The 22,127-nt window shown below is 40.6% G+C and overlaps 1 protein-coding gene across 1 annotated transcript in view; it reads right to left on the reverse strand.

The window, feature by feature from the left end:
- Positions 1–400: 400 nt before the first annotated feature.
- Positions 401–22,127, reverse strand: part of LOC104828765 (chromosome unknown open reading frame, human C1orf198) — a 22,595-nt gene continuing 868 nt past the window's right edge. The window contains exons 2-4 of the mRNA XM_010562680.1: positions 13,899–13,949; positions 4,013–4,564; positions 401–2,071 (exon numbers count right to left, since the gene is read on the reverse strand). Of these exons, the coding sequence (XP_010560982.1) occupies positions 2,015–2,071; positions 4,013–4,564; positions 13,899–13,949 (660 nt within the window). The 3' untranslated portion in view covers positions 401–2,014. The remainder of the gene's footprint in view (positions 2,072–4,012; positions 4,565–13,898; positions 13,950–22,127) is intronic.

Genomic DNA, 22,127 nt, shown 5'->3' on the forward strand with positions numbered 1-22,127 from the left:
CCCAGGGTTAACATTTGTCAGCTTTGAAAAGAAGGTGCAAGTCAATACTAACTATACACCTAAAGAATTTGTGCTAAAGTTGTTCTAAGCTATATTAATGCTGGATGCTTGTAGCAAATGCTAAAAAGGGTCAGCTAAGAAAAAACCAGCAGTAAAGTCCATGCTGGTAGAAACAACAAGTGTTTTCCAAACTGCTGAATGCAGAGATAATATCCACGAATTACAGGAGTTTGTACCTCTCAAGAAGCATGTAAAGAAGCTTTCAGAAGTCTATAAATAAGGCTACACAATGCCTTATACTCTGTGGCAATCTTCCCCTTTAGCTAACAAACCTTATAAGAAAACACTAGAAAAACTGGAGGTTTTGGGCTTGGTGGCTCTATTTTTGGGGGTGGGGTGGGGGGTGTGGGGGGGTGTAGCTTAAAGCATTTTCCTTGATCAGCAAGTAAGTTTTAATGCTCCATCAGCATCCTCTGCTTGTTCAGAGCAAGCAGCACACCAATTAGAGGCAAGGATTCTTCCAGGACATCTCAAACTATTCCTGTAACAGGCAGAAGAAAATCCTGAAGCATCCAATTCTGCACATTTAACTGCCCCTGGCACTGAACCAAATGTCAAGTGCTAATCCATGAGAAGCCTAGCACAATTATGGTCTAGGAGATGGTGACCTTCTTATAGCCTTGGCTGGGACCCATTAGACCCATTAGAGCCCTGCGTTTTGCCTTCTACCCCAAACAAATGCTATGGGACTATTGCTGAGGTAAAGGGAAAGGTCAAACCTTTGGCATTGGAGCAGACCAGTCACTGGCTGTGCGTAGGGAGAATTAAGGCTTCAAGGTGAGGTAAACACAGTGAGAGTCAGTGTGTAAATCATGCTGCATTTCAGAGACGACAGATTCAAATGACAGCTAGTCTTGTTCTCTACATTTTAAACACCAAACAAAGGTAATTCGAAAGCAGAACTGGAGGCAAGTCTGCTGAGGGCCACCTTGAGATGCCTCTCTGCACCTCGGGAACAACTGTAACCCAGATGTTGAATGCTGAAGAGAATGTACCCACAAGGAGGAAAAAGCACCAAAGTTGATGAGTCCTTGAGACGATAAGCTGCTTAAAAAACAAAGAAGCCTTATACTGCTATGACCTCCCATAAACATAGCGGTTTCCTGACACAAAGGTAATCTACACTCCAGCAATTCCCAGTGCTGTACTTCCAGCACTACTACTATGAAGAGTTATGCTCTAGTAAGGAGGCAGTGAAATAAATCATCAGGCTTGTGTTCCCTGAAGACAGTTTCTCCCGTTTATTAGGTGGTGTCCCATTCCCCTCCACCCACCCCCAAGTCTTTAATCCAAAGATCAGAAACACCTGTCATTTCCCCGGGTCATTTTTCTAACACTCTTATGTTATTTTAGCAGATTTGTAGGGTACACACACAGTGCTTCTTTGGATCCATCATTCTGGCAATGCCTTTGCCCTCTTCAAAAGAAAAGTGTTTTCAAATAAGTGGTAAAAAAGTTGCTTTCAAACTAAATGAAATATAGAAATCAATGCAGTTCTTCTGTATGCTTATTTTTCATACTGTTTTTGCTAGTTATCTGAAGTATGGAATTATTTGCTCATTTGGAACCATTGTGCAGTGCTATTTCTTACAAGCCATGCTAGCAAGGTTTTGACTGAAAACAGCAATCTGGTCCTGTAGGTTCCATTTCCAGGATATGGAGACTCTGATTTCTTTTTCTTTAACATGTGTATGGTAACTTCTCCCATCCTCTCAATACAGTAGCTACTAAAAATTTTAACAGATATTAAAAAAATATCCAAATGAAACCACACTTCTATCACTGTTTAAAAACCAAAAACGCATATGGTATTACAAAAGTTTATACAAAGGCAACATTTAAGAGTTTGAAAGTTACTTCTAGAAAAAGACACAAATGCTAGTAAATTAACATACAAGGAGAAAGATATTCCACTCCTTCCCCAAAATTGGTTTGATCTATTTTGAAGTATCTTTTACCAGTTGTCTAGAAAATCAAAGCCAGTCTTCAAGATAACATTGCTTGTACTAGTCTGCAAGGAAAAAAAAAAAAAGTAGTAAGATGTGGTTGCTAATTATGGTATTACAAACTCAGTACTTGACTGCCTGCCTACAAAAGAAAGTTTAAAATGCTGTCTGCCAATATTTCAAGTTCTTCACCTTGCTCTATGATACCCAAGAACCTACACCAGAAAATGCTAGAATGGGAAAATACTCACAACGACCAAAAAGGCAACTCCAGATAAAAAAAAATGAAATTCTTGTAGTGATCTGCAGGCAACATGGGGTTTTTTTTCACCATGGAAAAATTCATGAAGATCAATTTTTAGACTAGAGTGGGTACTGCAGAGAATGAAACAAACAGAATGTAAGCATCACTAATTCAATGGATTCCCTATTGCAATGACAGCCAGTTTTTTCCAGAAAACTATACAGTTTAAACTTTGTTGACAAGTTATTTACTGGGCTATCAAGAACATGCTCACTCCTGCAGTGTTGCACTTTTAGCCATGACATTTATGGTGATTTTAGTGTTTGGGAAGACTATTCAAGGGACACAGCTGAGTTTCTGGATTCTCTTTCTAGAGCATGGCTCTCTTCCTCACATAGGGAAGATAATCCAGAAAAGAGGAAACAAAGAAAATTCTGTCATACTATCTTCTCTGCTACTCTGTTCACAATTTGACATGGGAGGATTGTTTCTCCACAGAGAAAAATCAGGCCTTTCAAACTATTTCAGTTCACTAGAAAACATTCACAAAGGAATTAAAACTGTAATAAAACATTTGTAGGAAAACATGATAAAGCCTTTAATTAAATATAAAGGACTACCATGGTCACAATTAGTAGCAAAACAGCTCAAAAAGCATTATGTCTTAGCTTCAGAAAAAAAATAACTAAACATAGGGCTCCAAATACTGAAGTGGCTTAAGTAGTGTTCTGTCCTAAGTGCTGCCACTTCCTTCTTTTGCAAGTATTTACCTCATCCTGCATTTTTCTGACCTTACATCATCTTGTTTGGAATTTAAACCATCACTGTTGGGAAAATATGGTAGAGAAAAAGCTATGTGACATGCTTAAGGTGTACAGTAATATGTTAGGCTTATGCCAGAGTGATGCTACAGATTCCAAACAGAACTGCACAGCTCTGTTTGAAGAATCACTCTTCTACTTCACAGTTTTCAGGCTTCAGACCTCTTCCTTTTCTTTCCCTCACCATGTCATGTCCTGTTGTTCCCTTTCTTTTCTCACAGATCAGCATCAGCTTTCTAAATAGCTTCAATTGGCTATTGAGTTTCTTAAGGTTACTTTTTGTTGTTGGGTTGTTTGGGGGTTTTTTATTAAAAAAAACCCCAAACAACATTGAGAAGGCTAATTCTGGAAGCTCATTCCATTTCCATTTTGGACTTCAAGAGAAAACGCATTTGAAAGCAGCCCAGCTGCCTGGGACGAAGCACTGGGAAGTGGTCCTTCGGCTACAGCTTAAAACAGCTGAGAAACTAGTTCGCCATTCGCTGCTATGCTGTGTGTACCAATAAAAGTATCCTAGACTCTAGTTTATCTACTTTCCAAGTTAAAAAACTTTTTTCCATTGAGTGTTTTGCTGTTTCAAGAAAAAAAAAACCAACCAAAACAACTCTTTTACTTGCTATAGCAAGCTCATTACCCCAAACTGTTAGGTGGCTTGCTGTCAGTTAGCCACTGGATACCATGTCAGTGTTTCTGGTATTATATTTAAATGATGCCTTTATCCTATGCACTTTACTACATTAAAAAATACTTGACTGAAACAAACAATTTCAGTTAACATGTTGGTTAGATAGACTACTTTAAATTTGCAGGATAAAATTTGCAGCAAGCTTAGCTATGGCTTAAGGCTTTGTGGAGTCCCTCATCTTCCAGAGCAGCCTTGTCAGATTTTAATGTGCTATACAGTTTTTAAATCTAAGAACAGCGGATACAGCAGTCCTTACCTGTCCAGGCATTTGTGGATCTGTAAGTATAGTACCATCAGTATCTTCCTTGTTTGTCCTAGAAGATGCCAGGTCCTGTGGTGGGTCAGGAAGAAAGAAGTCATCTAGAGAACTAACAGGGAGTTGAGTGGGTCGAGGTTTCTCCCATTCAAGAGATACAGAAGGTAGGCTGGGGGCGACAGACTTCTCTGATTTAGTTACACTGGGCTTCTCAGCTTTTGCCACCTCCTTTGGAGTAGACTCTTGTCTGTAAAAAGAGGGAAGGGCTTTCTCTCCTTTCTCCATGGACTTGATCTGGCTGGGGGTCAGAGACTGGAACTCAGACTTGTCTCCTTCAAACTTTGAACGCTCTGCATTTATCTTCCAGAAGGAGGACTCTTCTTCCTTTCTGGATGCTATCAACCCCTCAGAGCCAGGGGTCTTACTGGCCTGAGAAGATTTAGGGACTTGGACACCAGGTGCTGCTTTAACAGGCTGCCTCTGTTCATTTTGCAACTGGGCACCACCTTGCTCTTGTATGGACAGAGATGCAACGCTGAACTCCATTTGACTCTGTTCAGGGTTAAAGAAAAACAGTATTTCAAAGCGCTTCACAAAGACACAGTTTTGAACGTCTTCCTGATGCATATAGATAACACCTTTGCCCACAGCTAGGCAACTCCCAGACAGTAGACACCACAGCAAAGCTAACTTATTTTCTCCATAAATGTCTATCTTTGTAGCCACGTAAAAATAATAATTTTTAAAAGTCTGAACTCTAAGCAAACGTAAGAGTCCTAGACCTGCTGCAGAGGAGTCAGAGAAAGCAATCATATTCAAGTTACTCAGTGCCATCCAAGATAGCAGTGCACAGTATGCACAGTGCTAAAATATTAGCATAGTGGCACTAAAACATTAGACCAGTTGTGGATGCATTTTGAAACCCATAGATGTTTTACATGAAAATATAAAGCAAAAAAGCTTTACAGCACAGTTTAAAAGGTAATCTTCCATTATAGTCTTTGAAATAGTTGGCAACATGTTACAACTCCATCTATTTCGAAGACAAAGGATTAGATGTAATGGGTATATGTTGACAAGTGTTTTTTACAATTCTAATGCCCCTCTGAAGGAAGAGAAACAACTCCAGCAGGACCAGTTCTTCACTTATTCCAGAGACTTGTTTTGTTTTTACTTGCAGTGCAGATAGCCATACTCATTTCTGAGAGGTAACACTGGGTCAAGGAAGCAAGTGACCACAGTTAAAGCATGATACAGATCTTGCAAAAGCCACCCAAAAGTGAAGAGTACTTCAAATTGTTCATTTTACTTACCACCACTTCAGTAATCTTGATTGTCAACTAGCTGGACACTAAAGTTAAGCCTTATTTCACTGAGGAACATGCAAGCTTTACTGTATTTAGGAGCACAGCACCATAGCATGTACTGGAAAAGAACAACCTAATCTCTAGACTTCCGCTTGTAAAATGGAACAAACAGTGAAAAAAAATATTTAAAATTGCATTTACTGTTAGAGTGACACTGTTGTCATTATGGGCCTAATTAGTTTTGAAAAAATTCAGAGGACATTTCAAATACTAGCTTTTGCTACAAACAGTTAATAGATACTTTTGAAGTTCATTACAGATTTGTGATGTTTTCCCCATTCTACTTCACTACCTGGCCTTTCCTGAATAAAACTGCAATAGCATCTATGGGCCTGAGTCTAAAACAAGTCCTAGTTGCATATCATTTTCACTACAAGTGTTTGATCTTGAGTCCTCATTATTGTGCATGTTAAGTTCAAAGGGACTCTAGATCTAGCAGGTCTCACACGCCTAGTAGTTAATATTCAGAAACTTCTCATCAAAGTACAAATGTTAACTCAGCAACTGATTATTTATAAAACAATTTTTTTTAAACAGTCAGCAGCTGACTACACATAATTTGATTCATGGACTAACATCTGACCTTTCTAAAGAATTAGATACAGTAGATATTTTTCCAAGGTTATAGGCAAGGAAGCACCAAGTTCCGTGCTTTCATTAAGAATATACTGTGTTACCAAAAGATGCAAAACATAAACAAGTTGTGATTATAGCTCAGCCAGAATAAGGTGAGTGCAAGGATACATGCAACTTACCAAACAGCTTGACACCCCACCCTGCCTGCAAAAAACTAAGAGGAAAAACCTTAGTGCTCCATTTTTTTATTTTTTAAAACAAAAGTCATGATGTAAAGTTAAAAGCAGGAGATTTTTCCTTAGATAAATTCTGCATAAACAAACTATGGATGCAAATTATGCATCCATAGTTTGTTTATGCATGGAGCACCTCCCCTATGAGGACAGAGTTGGGGTTGTTCAGCCTGGAGAAGAAAAGGCTCCGAGGAGATCTTACAGCAGCCCGCCAGTACTTAAGAGGGGCTTACAAGAAAGATGGGGAGGGACTCTTTATCAGGGAGTGTAGTGATAGGATGAAGGGTAACAGTTTTAAACTGAAAGAGGGCAGATTTAAATTAGATTATTAGGGAGATACTCTTTACTGTGAGGGTGGTGAGGCACTGGAACAGGTTGCCCAGAGAGGTTGTAGATGCCCCATCTGTGGCAGTGTTCAAAGCCAGGTTGGATGGGGCTTTGAGCAACCTGGTCTAGTGGAAGGTGTCCCTGCCCATGGCAGGGGGGTTGGAACTGGATGGTTGGAACTGGTTGGAACTGTGGTCAAGTTTTATGTTCTTTCATATGGGTCTAAATATCAACTCAGAGGTCTGGTTTGGAAGCAGCAGACCCCTTCAAGTATAGAGAAGGGCGTGGCACTGCAGCACAACTCCAGGCAGTTGTACCCTTTCCAACCCACTCATGGATGCATGTTCTGGAGAGGATGCCCTCTTTGTCCTTTTAAAGCAGAGACCATGGGGTGTACCTTCCCCTTTCAGAAGACAGGACCACCCAATATTTAAGATTGCATATTTGTGTCACGGTATGCTTCGGAGATCAAACAGTTCATAAGCTGACACGGAATAATCTGAACAAAAATACTTCTTCAGAAGTTTACTTTCTCCCCCAAGGAAAGCAAAGATGACAAGACTAACCTGACAGGTTTTGAAAGCACTGCGTCGCAGCATGATGTAAATACAGCCCCGAGAGGTCAGATGTATAATTCTGCTTCTAGCATTTAACTTGAGAAGCCAAGAACTTCTGTACACCACTCACAAGTTATTCTATTTTCCTTGAAATATATAATGCTTCTATTTGACTTTCAAGGCTACTTAAGACATCTGAACCCCTAAGAAATGTAGCTGATGAAAGAAAATTATTAATATGCAATATTTTAAGTCACAAAATTGGCAATAAAATACTATAAACACCCTCCCCCCCAAAAAAACCCACCAGAACAGAGCAGCAGTATAAGTAGGGAGATAATTTCACATAGAGATGGAGAAGACCCATGCGTGAAAGACGCCATGCTGACATCTAAGTCATGAGCAGTACTGTATGTTCTAATGAGTCACCAGACACTAGAAGTGTGAGTTTAATTAGTGTTCTGCTCTCCATTTTTTACATCAGATTACAAACTGGCAATTGATTGGGTCAGCAGGAGAGGGAAGGAAATGACATTTATAAGACAGTTACCCCCCAAAACATTTCCTTTTCCTTTAGGTTTGCCAGCCATGAGAATATCTTGATGCACATCTCTCCTGGCCCCAGTCAAATTTAGAGTAGCAGCTATTCCGTAAAGGGCCATACCGTGTGTTCGCTTTCCTCGGGCTGAAGCAGAGCTGCTGTGATCTGCAGTTGCACACTTCACAATTTAGCAGCAGAACTGCACTTGTGGCACTCTACCAGCTGCCACTTTGGGGAAGCAAACACTGAACGCTGCGTAAGATTTCATGCTCAAAAGTGAATTGTCATTTAGGCACAGTTTTGGATTCTAGAGATAGGGTTTCAGTCCCCAGCTGCTTTCACAGATTTTGTATGACTTTGAATGAGCTGCAGTTTCTGTTCTTTAATTCCCCATCTATGGAATAAAATAAAAATACTTTATTTTTCCTACCATTTGTCCAAATTGTATTTCTGGGAACTGTTCAGCCCAGAAAGTCTCGAGAGTTTGCAGACAGGCTACTACAGTCCCAACTGCAATCTCTAGAAGTTATCAGAATTCAAATAAAAGCTATTAACAGCAGTAGTATTTTAAAGATACTGCAAGAGCAAGTCATTCTCAACACATTGATAGAGAGACAGGGAGAGAGAGTTCATGTGAAAGCATGCACAAGTAGCTATTTTGAGGCAGAGCAAACCTAGAAGTCTGTGTTCTTTTCAGTCTTATCCCTCTGGTCCCAAACCCCTGCAAGGGTTAAAATAAAGGATGCCTAGGTCTTGGATCATCTTTCTGTCTAATAAATATAAGTAATATTAAAAATTGCAGTTTTTAGGAAGCTGCATGTCCATCTTTCCTTAAGAAGACCATATTAAGGTATTCAGGAATTTTATTTATTGGATTAAAAAATTTAGACCTAACTTCAGTCTCAAGGCAGGGATAATCCACCAAATCATCATACTGGCTGTATATACTCATGGGAAACAATGTATTCTAAAAGAGAGGCACCACACACTAAGAATGTAATGATTTAATAATACTGTGTAAAATCGGGTCTCAGTTCGTAAGTCTATATTAAAAACAAGATGACCACAAAGAACCCAGGACCTTTTTTTTTAAGCATCTTATTCACTCATCAGGAATGTGTAGTATTTTACTAAACAGCCAAGCAAACACAGCCAAAACAAATTGTTTTGCTTGGCAGCCTGAAAAATCCAAATTGTTGAGACAAAGACTGCAGAAACACTGTCAAAAGCAACTTGTTTTAAACACAGCCTGATATATGCAGAGGTAAGAAAGCCAAGTTTAAAATGATTTAGAAGATGATTTTGCTTTGCTGCATGGACAAACCCAAAATAAATATGGGACCCAAAGCAGTTGCAGTTTTTGCTTCGTTTCCTGTGCACACCATGGGTGTTTTCAGGATCTTTTCAGAGTCAGGAAGAAATCCCTAGTCAGCAGAGACCAATTGCAAGGGCAAAAATAGAGCAAAGCACTCAAAAACAATCTAAGTAATCTTAGTCCATATAGAAAGACAACACCAAAGATACACAGTGTGGAGCTTTGGAGGAAATTTCATGATCTACTCTTTGGTGATAAGAACAGCATTTTAGTTTGCCACTGTTACTGGTTAGCCTGAGCAAACTCATACTGACAGTATCTGGTATGTGCACGGTTTTATGCTCAAAACCAACTATCTAAAGATTGATGTAGGTAATTGAATCCTTAGCCGAGAACATCTGGCCATGCAGATTAAAATAAACCTTGAACACAGCTTGATATTTGGACCCATATGAAAGAACATAAAACATGACCACAAGTTGTTGTTTGTTTTTTTTTTTTTCCCTCAAGAACTAATAGTCAACAGTAGTCTTGCAGCACTGTGTTTTAAACATCTGTAGTCTAGATCAAAAAAGGAAGTGAAAACCCAAAACCTCAGGCATCACTCTTCTCTCCTTCCAAGGAAGCATTGCCATTTATGCCAGCTTGATAAAAATAATCACATTGAAGTATAGTTTGTAACAAACAACTCTAATATAAGGCTGCTAAAGAAGGAGGGAAAAAAAATTATTTTCTGCCACTTTCTTCCCATTTAAAAAAAAAGCAACACAAAACCAACTAGGACTTGTACAAAGAAGGATATTGAAGACTGTCTTCTAGTTTTAGATAAAGGAAACAGTTTGCAAACCACTTTTTTTAAGTGCAACAAATTTTTCTTTCAAAATCATCGCTGGGATTAGATCACTTCTGTAGCAATATAATTACAGAATTCAGACAGAAAGGCAGCAACCAGATTATGGAAAGGATTGGAGACTGACACTTTCTCTTTTTGCTTTTTTTTTGTTTGTTTATTTTTAAACACACTTTGAAGGCTTCTCTTTTCAACAATGTCTGAGGGCCTGTTGAAAGTAGAAGCAAGCTGAATGAGGAAAAAGCCAGGAGTTAAAAAGAAATAAGTACAAAAAGGACTCTCTAAAGCTGCCTTTGCAACTATTCTACCTGTATCAAGACCAACAAATTTTTATATGTGCATGTGTCAACTCTAAGCCTTTGGAATAAAACCTATTTTAGTTAATAGTATGAATTAGAAATAGATCCCAACTTATTCCCATGCTGCTCTGTGCACTCAATGTATTACCTGAGGTGGCAGACTGAAATTACATTTTCTGCCCACTACTAAATTAATTTTCTTTTAAAAAAACACACCAAACCCAGAAAGTTCTGAGTTCAGGAAGAGTTGCAGAGAAATTTTGTTTCCAAACCCAGGCATGATTCTTGTTTTCCATTTATATCTTGGGGTCCATGCTGAGTTTCACTGAATTTCTACTTCAAACAAACCAAGAAACCTCAAAGGCTAAACTCAGCCAAAACATCAGCTTTCATCTCACTTAAACCTGAAGCCATAAATAGAATGCCCTAAATTCATAAACCTGGCTTTAGACCCAGTTAAAAATGTAACCCACATTTCAAGACGTGTTATGTTCATGAGGGGCTCCACCCATGAACTAAATCACTCCCTCCAATTCAATCTCTAGTTTTAAAATGTCAGTTTATTCGCAGTGCCATGAGAACTCATTGCTTCCTGAGTAGTCTTCCTTCTGAGAAGTGCTACAGCTTTCTACTAAAAAATTAGTATTTTAAATGCTGTCTAACAGCTAACTCAGCAATTTACATTGCATTTCTGCTTTGTTAGCCTTGTTTGAGGGTTTAAAAATAAAGAGGTAAGACAAACAGCTAAAAATGGTGGAGATATTCATGCAAGTGTTTGCTGTGATATAAACTACTTGAGCCATATCTCACATTTGTGTTTAAAATAAGAATGCAGAAAGTTTACTTTTGACAGAAATGAAGTTATCAAGCCCTTCAACAATGTTCTGCCCAAAATGACAGCAATTTAGTACACCATTCTCTGGGTAAGTTTGACAGCCATGGAATTAGGGAATCCATTCCACTAGCTACCATGAGAAAAATTTGTCCATACCTAATCAACTGGAATCACCACTGGCATCACTTTAACAGCTGAGAGAGGTTCCAACTTGCAGAAGACATGCCCTCCCCTCTTCTCACTACCCTCTCAGTTTTCCTGAGGTTAGTTACAGACAAATACTAATTTTGCTGCTTTACTTTTCTTAGCCTCAAAGTCAAAAAAAAAGGAAAAAAAAAAAGAAAAAAAAGACCCTATTGGTTTTACTGATGTACATGTCTGTTTTCTCCTTCTCTGCAAAAGCAGAAAGTGAACACCACATTCCCTTCCTTGGATAAGCCAGAGCACATTCATGCAAAGCTGCAAAAGAATGAAGGAATTTCATCATCATGGCAATAACATGCAAAAAACCCCAAACCAAACCCTCTGCATTAAAGAGACATCAGGGAAAAGAATATTATGGAAAAAATAAACCATCGTGGGGTAGAGCTCATGGAATGGAAAGAGCCTGACAGCCTGAAATAACAGTGGGAACAGATCTGGCTCACAAGACACCGAACGTGCATTACAACATGTCAACCTTATTAAACAGCTCATTCCGGTTTCTTCACTGTTTCCCCATGCTGGACCAATTGGGCAAGGATGCTTGTTCCTCAGCCAGTACCTCACGGAGAAATTGCCTTCCAATATTATCTTATTAAAGTACTGGTTAGGGAAGAGATCAAAGAGTAGGCACAAAGCAAAATCTCCACCTTTAGAAATCAAAGACTCAGCAGTTGAAGGATTTAGCTGAAAGACTGACACAATATGAGGCACCAAAGAAAAAAACAAAAGGAAGAACCCACACAGACCAACCAACCCACACCCTGTAAAGCCAGACAAAATGGATTCTCTAGAGGTTTGCTAAAGGAAAAGGTCATGCAACTTTTCAACCTACAGCTGAGGCACAGCTTTTCTCTCTGGTCAACAAGGAGGGAGTGGGAGAAAGAGGGAAGCACAGCTTGATTAGCTGAGACAATTATTTCTAAAGCAACCTCCTCCCCACCTCACTTTTCTTCAGCAGTTACAAGAGTGTTCCCATATCATTCTGTTAGCCTCCATTCGTTACAGAAAAGCATTAAACTAGAGCATCTATCCATTGCAGTCCCTTATTTTGAGACACCAGGAGGATCAAAAAAATAATCTTAATCAGCAAGGGATAAACCACAGGCTGGGTTGAAAAAACACTTCACTAGACATACAAGCATTTAAAAGAAAAGACAACTATCAGTTAAAGAGAAAATCCATTTGAGTGCAGATGCATCTCATCATGGATCACTAGTCGGTGCATTACACAAACCACCATCTCCAGGAAGTTCAAGTATTTAAAACTTACAAAATCCTATCAAGACAGAGCTTAGAAATACAGTTAGAGCTGCCACGTTCCCCAAACTGAGTTTTAGGGTTTGCACCAGAAAGTAGGGGAGAGACAACACCACTGTCTCCAACATATGATTTATTTCACCTTATTGTTAACGAGGTCCACACTCTTCTCACTATTTTTCTTTTTGACAGCTTCACCCAAGTAAACCCATACTAAAAGCCTCTTTAATATTGTACTAAAAGCCAGTGGCTGCTTCTTCTAAGGGCCCTGAAAGACAGGAGGGATTGCCTGAGCTACCAGGCTTCCACTGCAGGAAATCCTCCACTGGCTCCTGAACCACCACAGCTTACAATGGAGTTCTAAGGCCAGTGAAGACTGGCAATGGTTTCTCTTAAACTGCAGCACTGTATGCTGCAGGGACCCAGGAGTCACATCAAGTTGTAGGTTAATCAGCATCTGCAAAGCACAGATGGGGTGCTAGCTACAGGCAGTGACCTTGAGCAGAGAAGGCTGACAACAAGCCTAGGGTCAACTGGATTAATTTTGTGTTCACTGGCATTTCCAAATAATTACTCTGCATTAGGCTAAGATTATATTCATAAGCTCATACATGATTATCTACACAGTTCAAGGGCAAAAATTGGAGGAAACAGGGAAGAAGCAGCTTTCTCTGGCAGATAAAGCCAGAAAACACAGTCTGAAATGCATGATTAAACTAACATGCCCACCATACCCAGTTGAAAAAGGCAAGAAGCTGTGTTTTTGCTCCCAGACTTTCTTCAACAAGAACCACCAAACTTGATTTCCCATCACAAATATGGTGCAACTATATTTCCACTCAGAAAGAGGGAGAACTCTGGCTCTGTGTTAGCCTTATGAGAATCCCATCATAAATTATGCTTTAACAAAATACCAGAGATAAAGCAAGGAGAAAACAAAACAAAACAAAAAAAACAACCAAAAAACCCCCAACCCACCACAGAAAACGACATTATTTTTTGAAGGAGCTGCCTTTTGGAGAGGAAATAACACAATGCTTCTAGCATAGCTCCAGGTTAATAAGTTTCATTACATTCTAGTACACAACAAAAAGATGAAGGGTAAGACAGGCTTTAAGAAAGAATCCAATGAAGTTACTACATTTCTCACCCCATTTCCTAGCCACTTTACTCCTGACTTGAAAAGTGAAATGCAGTTATGTTTGTACAATATCTGAGACACTGGTCTTGCTAAACATGGAAATTTGTTTAAAAAGTTTACAATGAAAAATCAAATAATTGATAATGAATCAGTTTTATGCCTGCACTTGATGGCAGAACATTCATGAAGTACATGTTGTATTTCTGTTGATGTAAATCGAAGCACACCAGTCCCGCTTCATTTGCAGGATGGTCACTTTACACAGCTCTCACAGAATAAAGGTGACATTAGTCTATCAAGTCGCAAAATGAAGACAATATAAATGCACAAGGAACAGTATAAAATGACAAACCAACATTAAAAATAAAATTGCTGCACATTTACCTTCGTTTCCCAGGAGAACGGAGCCGAGTGTTCATCTTGCCAAGTTATGTCCTGAAATAAAATTCAAGAATGACTAAAAATCAGATGAGCAGCTTTACCTACTCAGGAGCATCATACAGACGACATTACATTGCACTCCTAGGAGCATGACAACCACTACCACAGAACTTGCTAAAAAGCGAGAGCACTACTTGGAGATGGGGCAAGATTATCAACTAGTATACCAATTTAACCTACAAAATAAATGAAGCTTTAATGTGGTCTAAACCTCTTGATATGGTTTCTCTACAAATAGATTTAAAAGATAGCTTTTTTTTTTTTTTTTAAATAATATATTTCCCGTTTTCTACTAGGCATTTTCTTTGGTAGCCACTAGCAACACACAGGGACAGAAATAACAAGAGGAGCAGGGGCCTTAGGGAAATAAAGTCCCATTTCCTCCCCTCCACAGACCAAAGAGCACATGCGCAACCAGGCAGTCACATGGCAGTGAAACAGCTGTGCATCCATCAGGCCAAGCCACAGCTGGATCCAGCCCTGACAAGACACATCATTATGCCACTTCAATGACGATCAGTCTGAAATAAGTATTCGGTGCTGTTGAAAGAACCACAGAAAGTCTGGAGTAAAATCCCAATCTGAAATAGCTTCTTTTAAGAAGCTATTTTTCTGAAAATAATCCCGATTTGGGAAGTTTAGATAACATCTTCATACACAGCATGCCCTCCAGAAATACACGTGACCCACATCGAAAAAAGAAGGGGTGGAAAATAAAGAAATAAATAATCGGTGCTCACATTTGTTCCACACTTGCAACAAAATTATCACACTTCTATTCCTAGTCGTGGATGAGTCTCATTTGTACATTGGATGTTCACGCTGGTAGAGGTAATGAGTTGCACCCTCCATACTGAGTATACCACTGCTTGGCTACCCCAGTACATCAGGGGAGGAACAGGAGTCGGAACGGCGGATGGAAGGAGAAAGGCCAGGGAAGGAGAGGACAGGACAAGGCTTGTTTCACACTCCTGCTGTTCAAAGGGTAACAGAACTAGACCATGCTTTAAGCTAACATAGGAACCCTGCATCTTACCATGACTGCCCTTTTCTGCTTATTTCTGACCTCTGCCTTTATAGTAATAAGTTTCTCAGGCATCTGATAGCTTTCTCCTGATCCGCTATCTCTTATTTCTCCCTAGGCAGATTTTGCTGGCCAAGGGCTATGAAATCTCAATTAGAAGTGTCTGAAACCATCTCCTAAACATGAAAATGTGTCATTCTCCAACTATGACTCACCTCTGAAACAGAGGGTTTCTAGCAGCGAAGTATTTGTGGTGTATATATGAGGGTAATCCCATGCTCTTAAAAAGAACTGGGCTGATAGAGACCATCTGAAAGAAAAGGCCTGGGCTCTGCTGGACCACACATTCTGGCCAAAAAGGAAACTTGGTACAGGAAATTTTTGCCGAGAACACAAGTGTAATACTGGGTTCTCTCATTCCAGGAAATGGATATTCATATTTATTAATGTTTAAGGGAAACAAAGGGAGCACAAGTCTGCTTTTTAGTATCTGTTCTATCAGTATTTGCACTGCGGAGTGCTGCTGACCCCATGGGAGTGCCACACCACTTATGTGGGATGCCTTGCAGCAGACGAGTGTCAAATTGTTTCAAAATCATTTTAAGACCGTATCCTTTGCCTCTGAAACTGGTGGAGTTGGCACTTCATTTCTGAAGCACGCATGACAGGAATCACGGTCCAGGAGGGAAGAGAGACGGAAGAGCCCCAGCCACGGGATTGAGTCTCACACACAAGGTAGGACCGTAACCCTTCTGTTCACATGGGGTCTGGACAAATCAGTACTCGACTTCAACCACAGCAGTAAAGGACAGAAATGAAGGCCAGCGAACAGTGTAACACTCCTACACGCTGTCACAGCACCTCGAAGCTCCAGACACGTAGCCATAGCTGTCAGTGGGTTTTACCTAAGGAGTTTAAAGTAAACTGACTTCTTGCCATTTACAGGACATGCAAACCAGCCGTGGACCAGTTTTAATTTTGGGAGCAAGCCAAGACCATCCTCATCCTGAATCTGAGACAGCCAGTTCTTTATTTTCCTGTTATTTGAGGCAAGCGTAGACAGCACTGGGAGGGACACCTCTTCACCCAACGCTCGCTGCACATCCTCAACTCAGCGACGACACCACAGCTGCAAGCAAGCCCTGCTGACAAAAGGCAGGGATAGAAAAGCAGCACAGGGAAGGCAGAGGGAAGGTATGAGGTTGTCGTGGACCAGGATACATCATTCCCTATACGACAGAGCAAGTCAGCTTCCCACTTCATAGAGTCCAGTATCTTCTCCACTGCCATTGCACTTGTTGGCACCTCAACTTGTAGGCTCAACCTCCAGCTTAGGCAGACAAAAATCTCCTGAAATGAATTAATGGTATTTTGGTACTGGTTGTTAAAAAAGTTCTTGTGAGAGAAAAAATCTAAGCCTTTCATAGATTATTTCAAAAGATGGAAGTAGTAGACACTTGTTAGGCTGGAACAGTTCCCTGAAACAAAACAACCATCGATTTTTCTTTTTAAAAGGATGGCTCATTGTATCTCAGGCTGCACAGCCCAGCACGCCTCAGAGCCACTAAGTCTGAGGAGCTTTGCCCACATTCAAGAGATCATCCATAGGATCTAGCAAAGGATAAAATAGGATAAGACATGGTTTGAGGATACAAAGCTTCAAGGAGTCAGTGTCTGTAGTTATTTGGAGTGTACTTGAAGCTAGGGTGAAGGAGACAGTTGTCAGGTTCTGTCCATTGTCAGGGAAGGGAAGGAAGTTTCTGGCCTCCACCTCCTGTGCCCTCACACAGAGGACATGCAGAAGAAAAAGTGAGAAGCAGGAGAACAACACGGTTCAACAGTTTCCTGTCTGATGTGCCTGATTCATGTTTATCACCAACAAAATCTGGGAAGTAAGTTTGCTTTCTGTAGGATTAACAAGTTCTCACACACCTTAAGAAAATGGGAGCAAAAGCATCAACTATTTCAATATTCACAAAAGTAAATTATGATTGGAAATTCTAGAGAAAAAGGCTTCAAGGCTATCTATCATCAACACAGATTAGAAGCGATCCATATCTGATCAGCTTTTGTTTTCAGCACACAACAAAGCCTTCTTCCAGAAAGAAGGCAAATAAATACACTTTTGTTCACCAGCATTAAAGAACCTATTTGTAAGAAACAGGGCCTCATGCAACATATTTCATAGCTGAAAAAAGTCAAAAGAAAGAGAGGCAAAAATCCAGTCATACACTTGACTTCAACAACCAGCTGCAGAATACATAAAAAAGAATCCCAAACTAAATTTGCTCTATGTAGGCAGCTTGTTGCAAAACAGCATCTGAATTTCAAAATGGAAGACACTGGTAGAAACGTGCCAGCATATCTGACATGAGCATTGCTCAGAGCAGCTGACAATAACCAGGCAGTCACAAACCCACCAACAAATGCATCTTAGAAGCATTATCGGAACAGGACTTGCTGGTTATTGGGGTTTAACTGCACTCAAAAGCTGCACTGCGTTTTTTATTTTTTAAAAAGCACAAGTCTATAACAGGCCCAACATAAAAGTTACTGCTATATTGAATATTTGTTGCTTTAAAGCATTTTTAAGTAGGAGATAAAAGGGTCAATCCTTTGGCTTGGTGTCAAAGTTCTCAAGGCTAAGCAAAACAAATACTCTATCTGCCTTCAGGTAGGTAAGTCAAGCTTCCCTATTAAAAGATGATGAATGAAGCTAACCGAACTCTCTCACCTGTCTTCCCTCCACATGAAATGTTTACCACTTCCTAAAGCACATGGCATTTTCTTCCATGAAAAGTTTAGTTATTTCAAGTTCAATTCTTTGAGCTGCTGACTACCACTCAAATACTCAATATCTCTTTAAAAAAAAGAAAAAAATCAGACCTTAAATCCATGTGTATGTCACATACTTGTACATAAAGAGGAACAGTACTAAGAGAAGAGTGAGAACTTGTTGTAAACTGAATGTCTAAACTATCTTTCACTGAACTATACAGGGAGCATCCAGTGGCAGCAACTAACATCAAACTAGAACCTTAACCATGTTGACCTCTACAGTGGTCAAAGGGTAATACCTCCCACACACTACTGTTTTTCCACCTATTCCTCTCACGATGGCTCATAATTTATGGCATATTTCTAAAATAGCCCATTTATATTACATTCGTATTCAATCCCAGATTCTATTTCCAGATTTTCCTCTGCTCAGTTAACCTTATTTTCTACCCCTACAAGCCCTAGACATAAATGGAGAAATGCCAGCAATTGGAGGCTTGTTGGGAAAGAGGAAGCTCTGCTTGAAGGTTGCAGCCTCCAAAAGCCCCCAGCCAGAAGGCCTAGGCTGTCTAGACACAGAAAATGATGGTGAAGCAAATAGTCTCCTGGTGCTGGGCCCATGTGTGATGGATAGCAAGTCAATCTTCAGCAATCAGGACAAAACTTCTTTCATGAGGTGTTAAATGACCCTATTAGCCTGGAAGAGATGAAAAATACATGCATGACCTAGAGCATGTGACTCTATAAAACAGAACAAGATAGAGAAGCAAGAGATGTTGGGTTTCTCTAAGAGGTGGTGTTAGAAAATACCAAGGCCTGCAACCCCATCAAGGTTATTGAGCTGGTGTATCCTGGGGTCCGTTTCAACTAGGAAGCCTTAACTCGAGACCAGTGAACACGTAAGGGCTGGTGTTAACATTTGCGTGCATCCTCACCATGACAGCACTGTGCACACAGGTAAATGCCAAGTCAACTGGGTGCCACCCAACCCAACTCTGTGCTTGAGAGAGAAATGCTGTCTAGCATTTCTGTACTTCCACTTCTTTCATCAAGCTTTTTGAGACTTTTAAAAATACCTTCGGTTCTTTGACAGTAAGATGGGAGATTAAAAAAGCAGCCGTGGTGTCCTGGCACCGATCCTCTTTAGGAACTGCATTCACAGTGGACGTCCAGCTTCAGTTATTAACTCCCAAGACTGGCAATGCCGCAATGAGGATAAGATCATGGAAGAGAAGGAGCAGCGGCACTCAGCTGACTCTAGCCTTTTGCTAAGAGTCACACATGGTGCTGCAGTGCTCTAGCACTACGAAATGAGTGGATCATGGCTACAGGATGCCACGGTTCTGTTACTGCACATCTATTTTCTGTCATAGCCTTCCCACACAGACAACATACTGAAAGGTGTTTTTTAAAATGTAAGAGAGGCTTATACTTTGAGAACTTACAGTCCTGGGCTACAAGTTCAGGAGATGAGTTTGGTGTTAGATAAGTGCTGTGGTTTAACCCCAGCCAGCAACTAAGCACTATGCAGCCGCTCACTTACTCACCCACCACCCACCAGTGGGATGGGGGAAGAGAACCAGAAGGAAAAAGGTAAAACTCATGGCTTGAGATAAGAACAGTTTAATAGAACAGAGAGGAAGAGAATAATAATGATAATAATAACAACAATAAATTAACAATACTAATAAAAGGATTGGAATATACAAAACAAGTGATGCACAATGCAATTGCTTACCACTCACTGACTGATACCCAGTTAGTTCCCGAGCAGCGATCCCTCCCCTAGGCCAAGTCCCCCCGGTTTATATACTGGACATGACATCCCATGGTATGGAATATCCCTTTGGCCAGTTTGGGTCAGCTGTCCTGGCTGTGTCTCCTCCCAACTCCTTGTGCCCCTCCAGCCTTCTTGCTGGCTGGGCATGAGAAGCTGAGAAATCCTTGACTTAGTCTAAACGCTACTTAGCAACAACTGAAAACATCAGTGTGTTATCAACATTCTTCTGGTACTGAACCCAAAACATAACACTATACCAGCTACTAGAAAGAAAATTAACTCTATCCCAGCCAAAACCAGGACAAAAAGATATATGGGAAATAGTGGGGGACAAGAAAGAGGGAACCAATTGTTCAGAGATACAAGACCACTACATATATCCTCTGGACCACCTTATCAAAGTGGTCACATGCATGAAAGTGGGACTGAAATGGTGAGAGTCCTGGATAGGTAAATCAGTATCTTCAGCATTCATCCTTGTATTGCTTTCTCCCAAGTCCTCCAAAGAACACGAGGTGAAAGAGATCAACTTTCCATGCTTAAGCAAGCACAGGTAGATCACTACAGATTTCAACATCAGTTAACAGGGAAGATGAGCTGTGCCTGGAAACATGAAGCTTTTGGAGCAGGTGTCAGCAAGAACATCATCAGACCCAAACACACTCACGCTGAAAGCGCTGCAACATCATCATCGAGTGATTCTGAGGTATGCACACTACTCTCCATTTCCTTGCCTCAGGATACTATCCACCATGAGACAAGGACAGCGGCCAGGACCGATCTAATTGCCCTGAGCAAGGGCTGGGTGACCACGGTACGTGCAGCAGTTACATCTTAGAAAGATGGCAGTAGTACAGCTCAGTAAGCTGTCACACCAGAAGAGGGCAAGATAATAAAGCTCTATAGGCAAAGCATTTGCAAGCCTGGAAAGTTGAACCGAAATGGCAAGAGACCAGATGCCGTGGCTCTGTAACAGCAGGACAAGGAGGAACAATTAGTGAGCCAGGGCAAATGTCCAAGAATCAGGTCGAATGCCAGCAAGGGAGCAGGGGGAGAGGAAGCTATCAGATGAGTAGCCAGGAAAGGCTCCAAGGCTCAATAGTGCAGTTAGAAGAACTAAAATGGAAGCAGAGGATGCCAAAATGAGTGGAAACTTTTTTCTTCAGAAATACAATATACATTAACTCCAGCTTGGAAGTCAAGGAGGAAGTCAGTTGAGGCAGATGCTTCCAAAATTACACATTTTGCATCACGTAGTTTGATGAACCATGCTTTCTTTGGTTAATAGCTTCACAAATGCTAACAACACCACTATTTGTATCATAGCTGCATTTTGGGGGAAAGAGGAGGGAAAAAAAAAACAACTTGCCAAATTTCAGATGGACTCTCTAGCTGTTTTGTCAAGCAGGAAATGATTACTTCCATACAGTGTAGCACAAAAACCTACAACTTGCTTGCTTTCCTTCCGGATCCACATAATTCAAAACAGAAAGCACTGCAGAGCTGTCTGAGACTAGGAAAGCTGAATATACTTACTTTCCACAGTCATTAACTTAAACCCTTTCACAACTAACTTCAGGTTTAGGTTTCCTTTCAAAGACTGCTTGCACAACCAAATTTGCTGTCTTGCATCCTTCTATACCTCTTTTTCACCAGGAGTTATGGTCTATTACTAGCAAATATTTACCTAGAATTTCTGGTATCCCGGAATTGAGCTTGACTGCATGTTCTCTAACTGTAGATATGATGTGTGCGGGACACATCATCACACCTTCCTGACAGGTAAAACACAGGCAGCAGTCTTCTAGCACAAAGCTGGTCAGGAACCACGATGCCAGGTATCTATGTGCTTCAAACGCTTCTTAGAAACCCCATTGCAAGGGATATTGGCGAAGGGACTAAAAGCAGCACTGTTCTCTTTAAATCAGATTGATGACTACAAATGCAGAAGCAGATTATTTTTTTCTGGTAGAAGCCACTAAAGTTAATCAACAATAGGTCACTTTAAGATGTTACATGAACATAGCGAAAGATAGCAGCTCTGTAATCATACCAAGATATAAAAGAAAACAAAACAAAGGAAATCTCATATGCAGAATAAGAGAGATACGGGATCTGACGAGCACCGCCAGGTCTTTGCAAGCATTGTTAGACCTTCCTCTTCAAGGGATCACACTCGGTAACATGACCCACTGCTCCGGACCGGGTACCCTTATACCTGTGGATTTCTGGAAGGGCTGCCACACTTTGCCATTAGACAGATGGCTCTCGGAAGCTTCCAAATCCATACTTTTTGCCATCTATCTTTCCACACCCGTGTTTTTCCTGGCATGTGACATGGAACAGGCTGCATTTTTTTTTTTTTTCCTAGGTGTTAAAAATACCAAGAGCTGGAATGTTTTCAGTGTCGTATTTTTAACCGTGTCTAAAATTAGAAACAAAAAGGAAGAGATTTAACTGGGTGTAAACATTCCCTACGGCCCGTTTTCAGCAAGGGGCTGTTTCCAGAGCTAGCCACGGCCATGCCCCGCTTTCGGGGGGGGGGGGGGGGGGGGGGGGGGCGCCCCCTCCTTTCTTCTTTGGCTGGGCC

Source organism: Haliaeetus leucocephalus, unplaced genomic scaffold (assembly GCF_000737465.1).
Source record: "Haliaeetus leucocephalus isolate CR32 unplaced genomic scaffold, Haliaeetus_leucocephalus-4.0 Scaffold162, whole genome shotgun sequence".
Lineage (NCBI taxonomy): Eukaryota > Metazoa > Chordata > Aves > Accipitriformes > Accipitridae > Haliaeetus > Haliaeetus leucocephalus.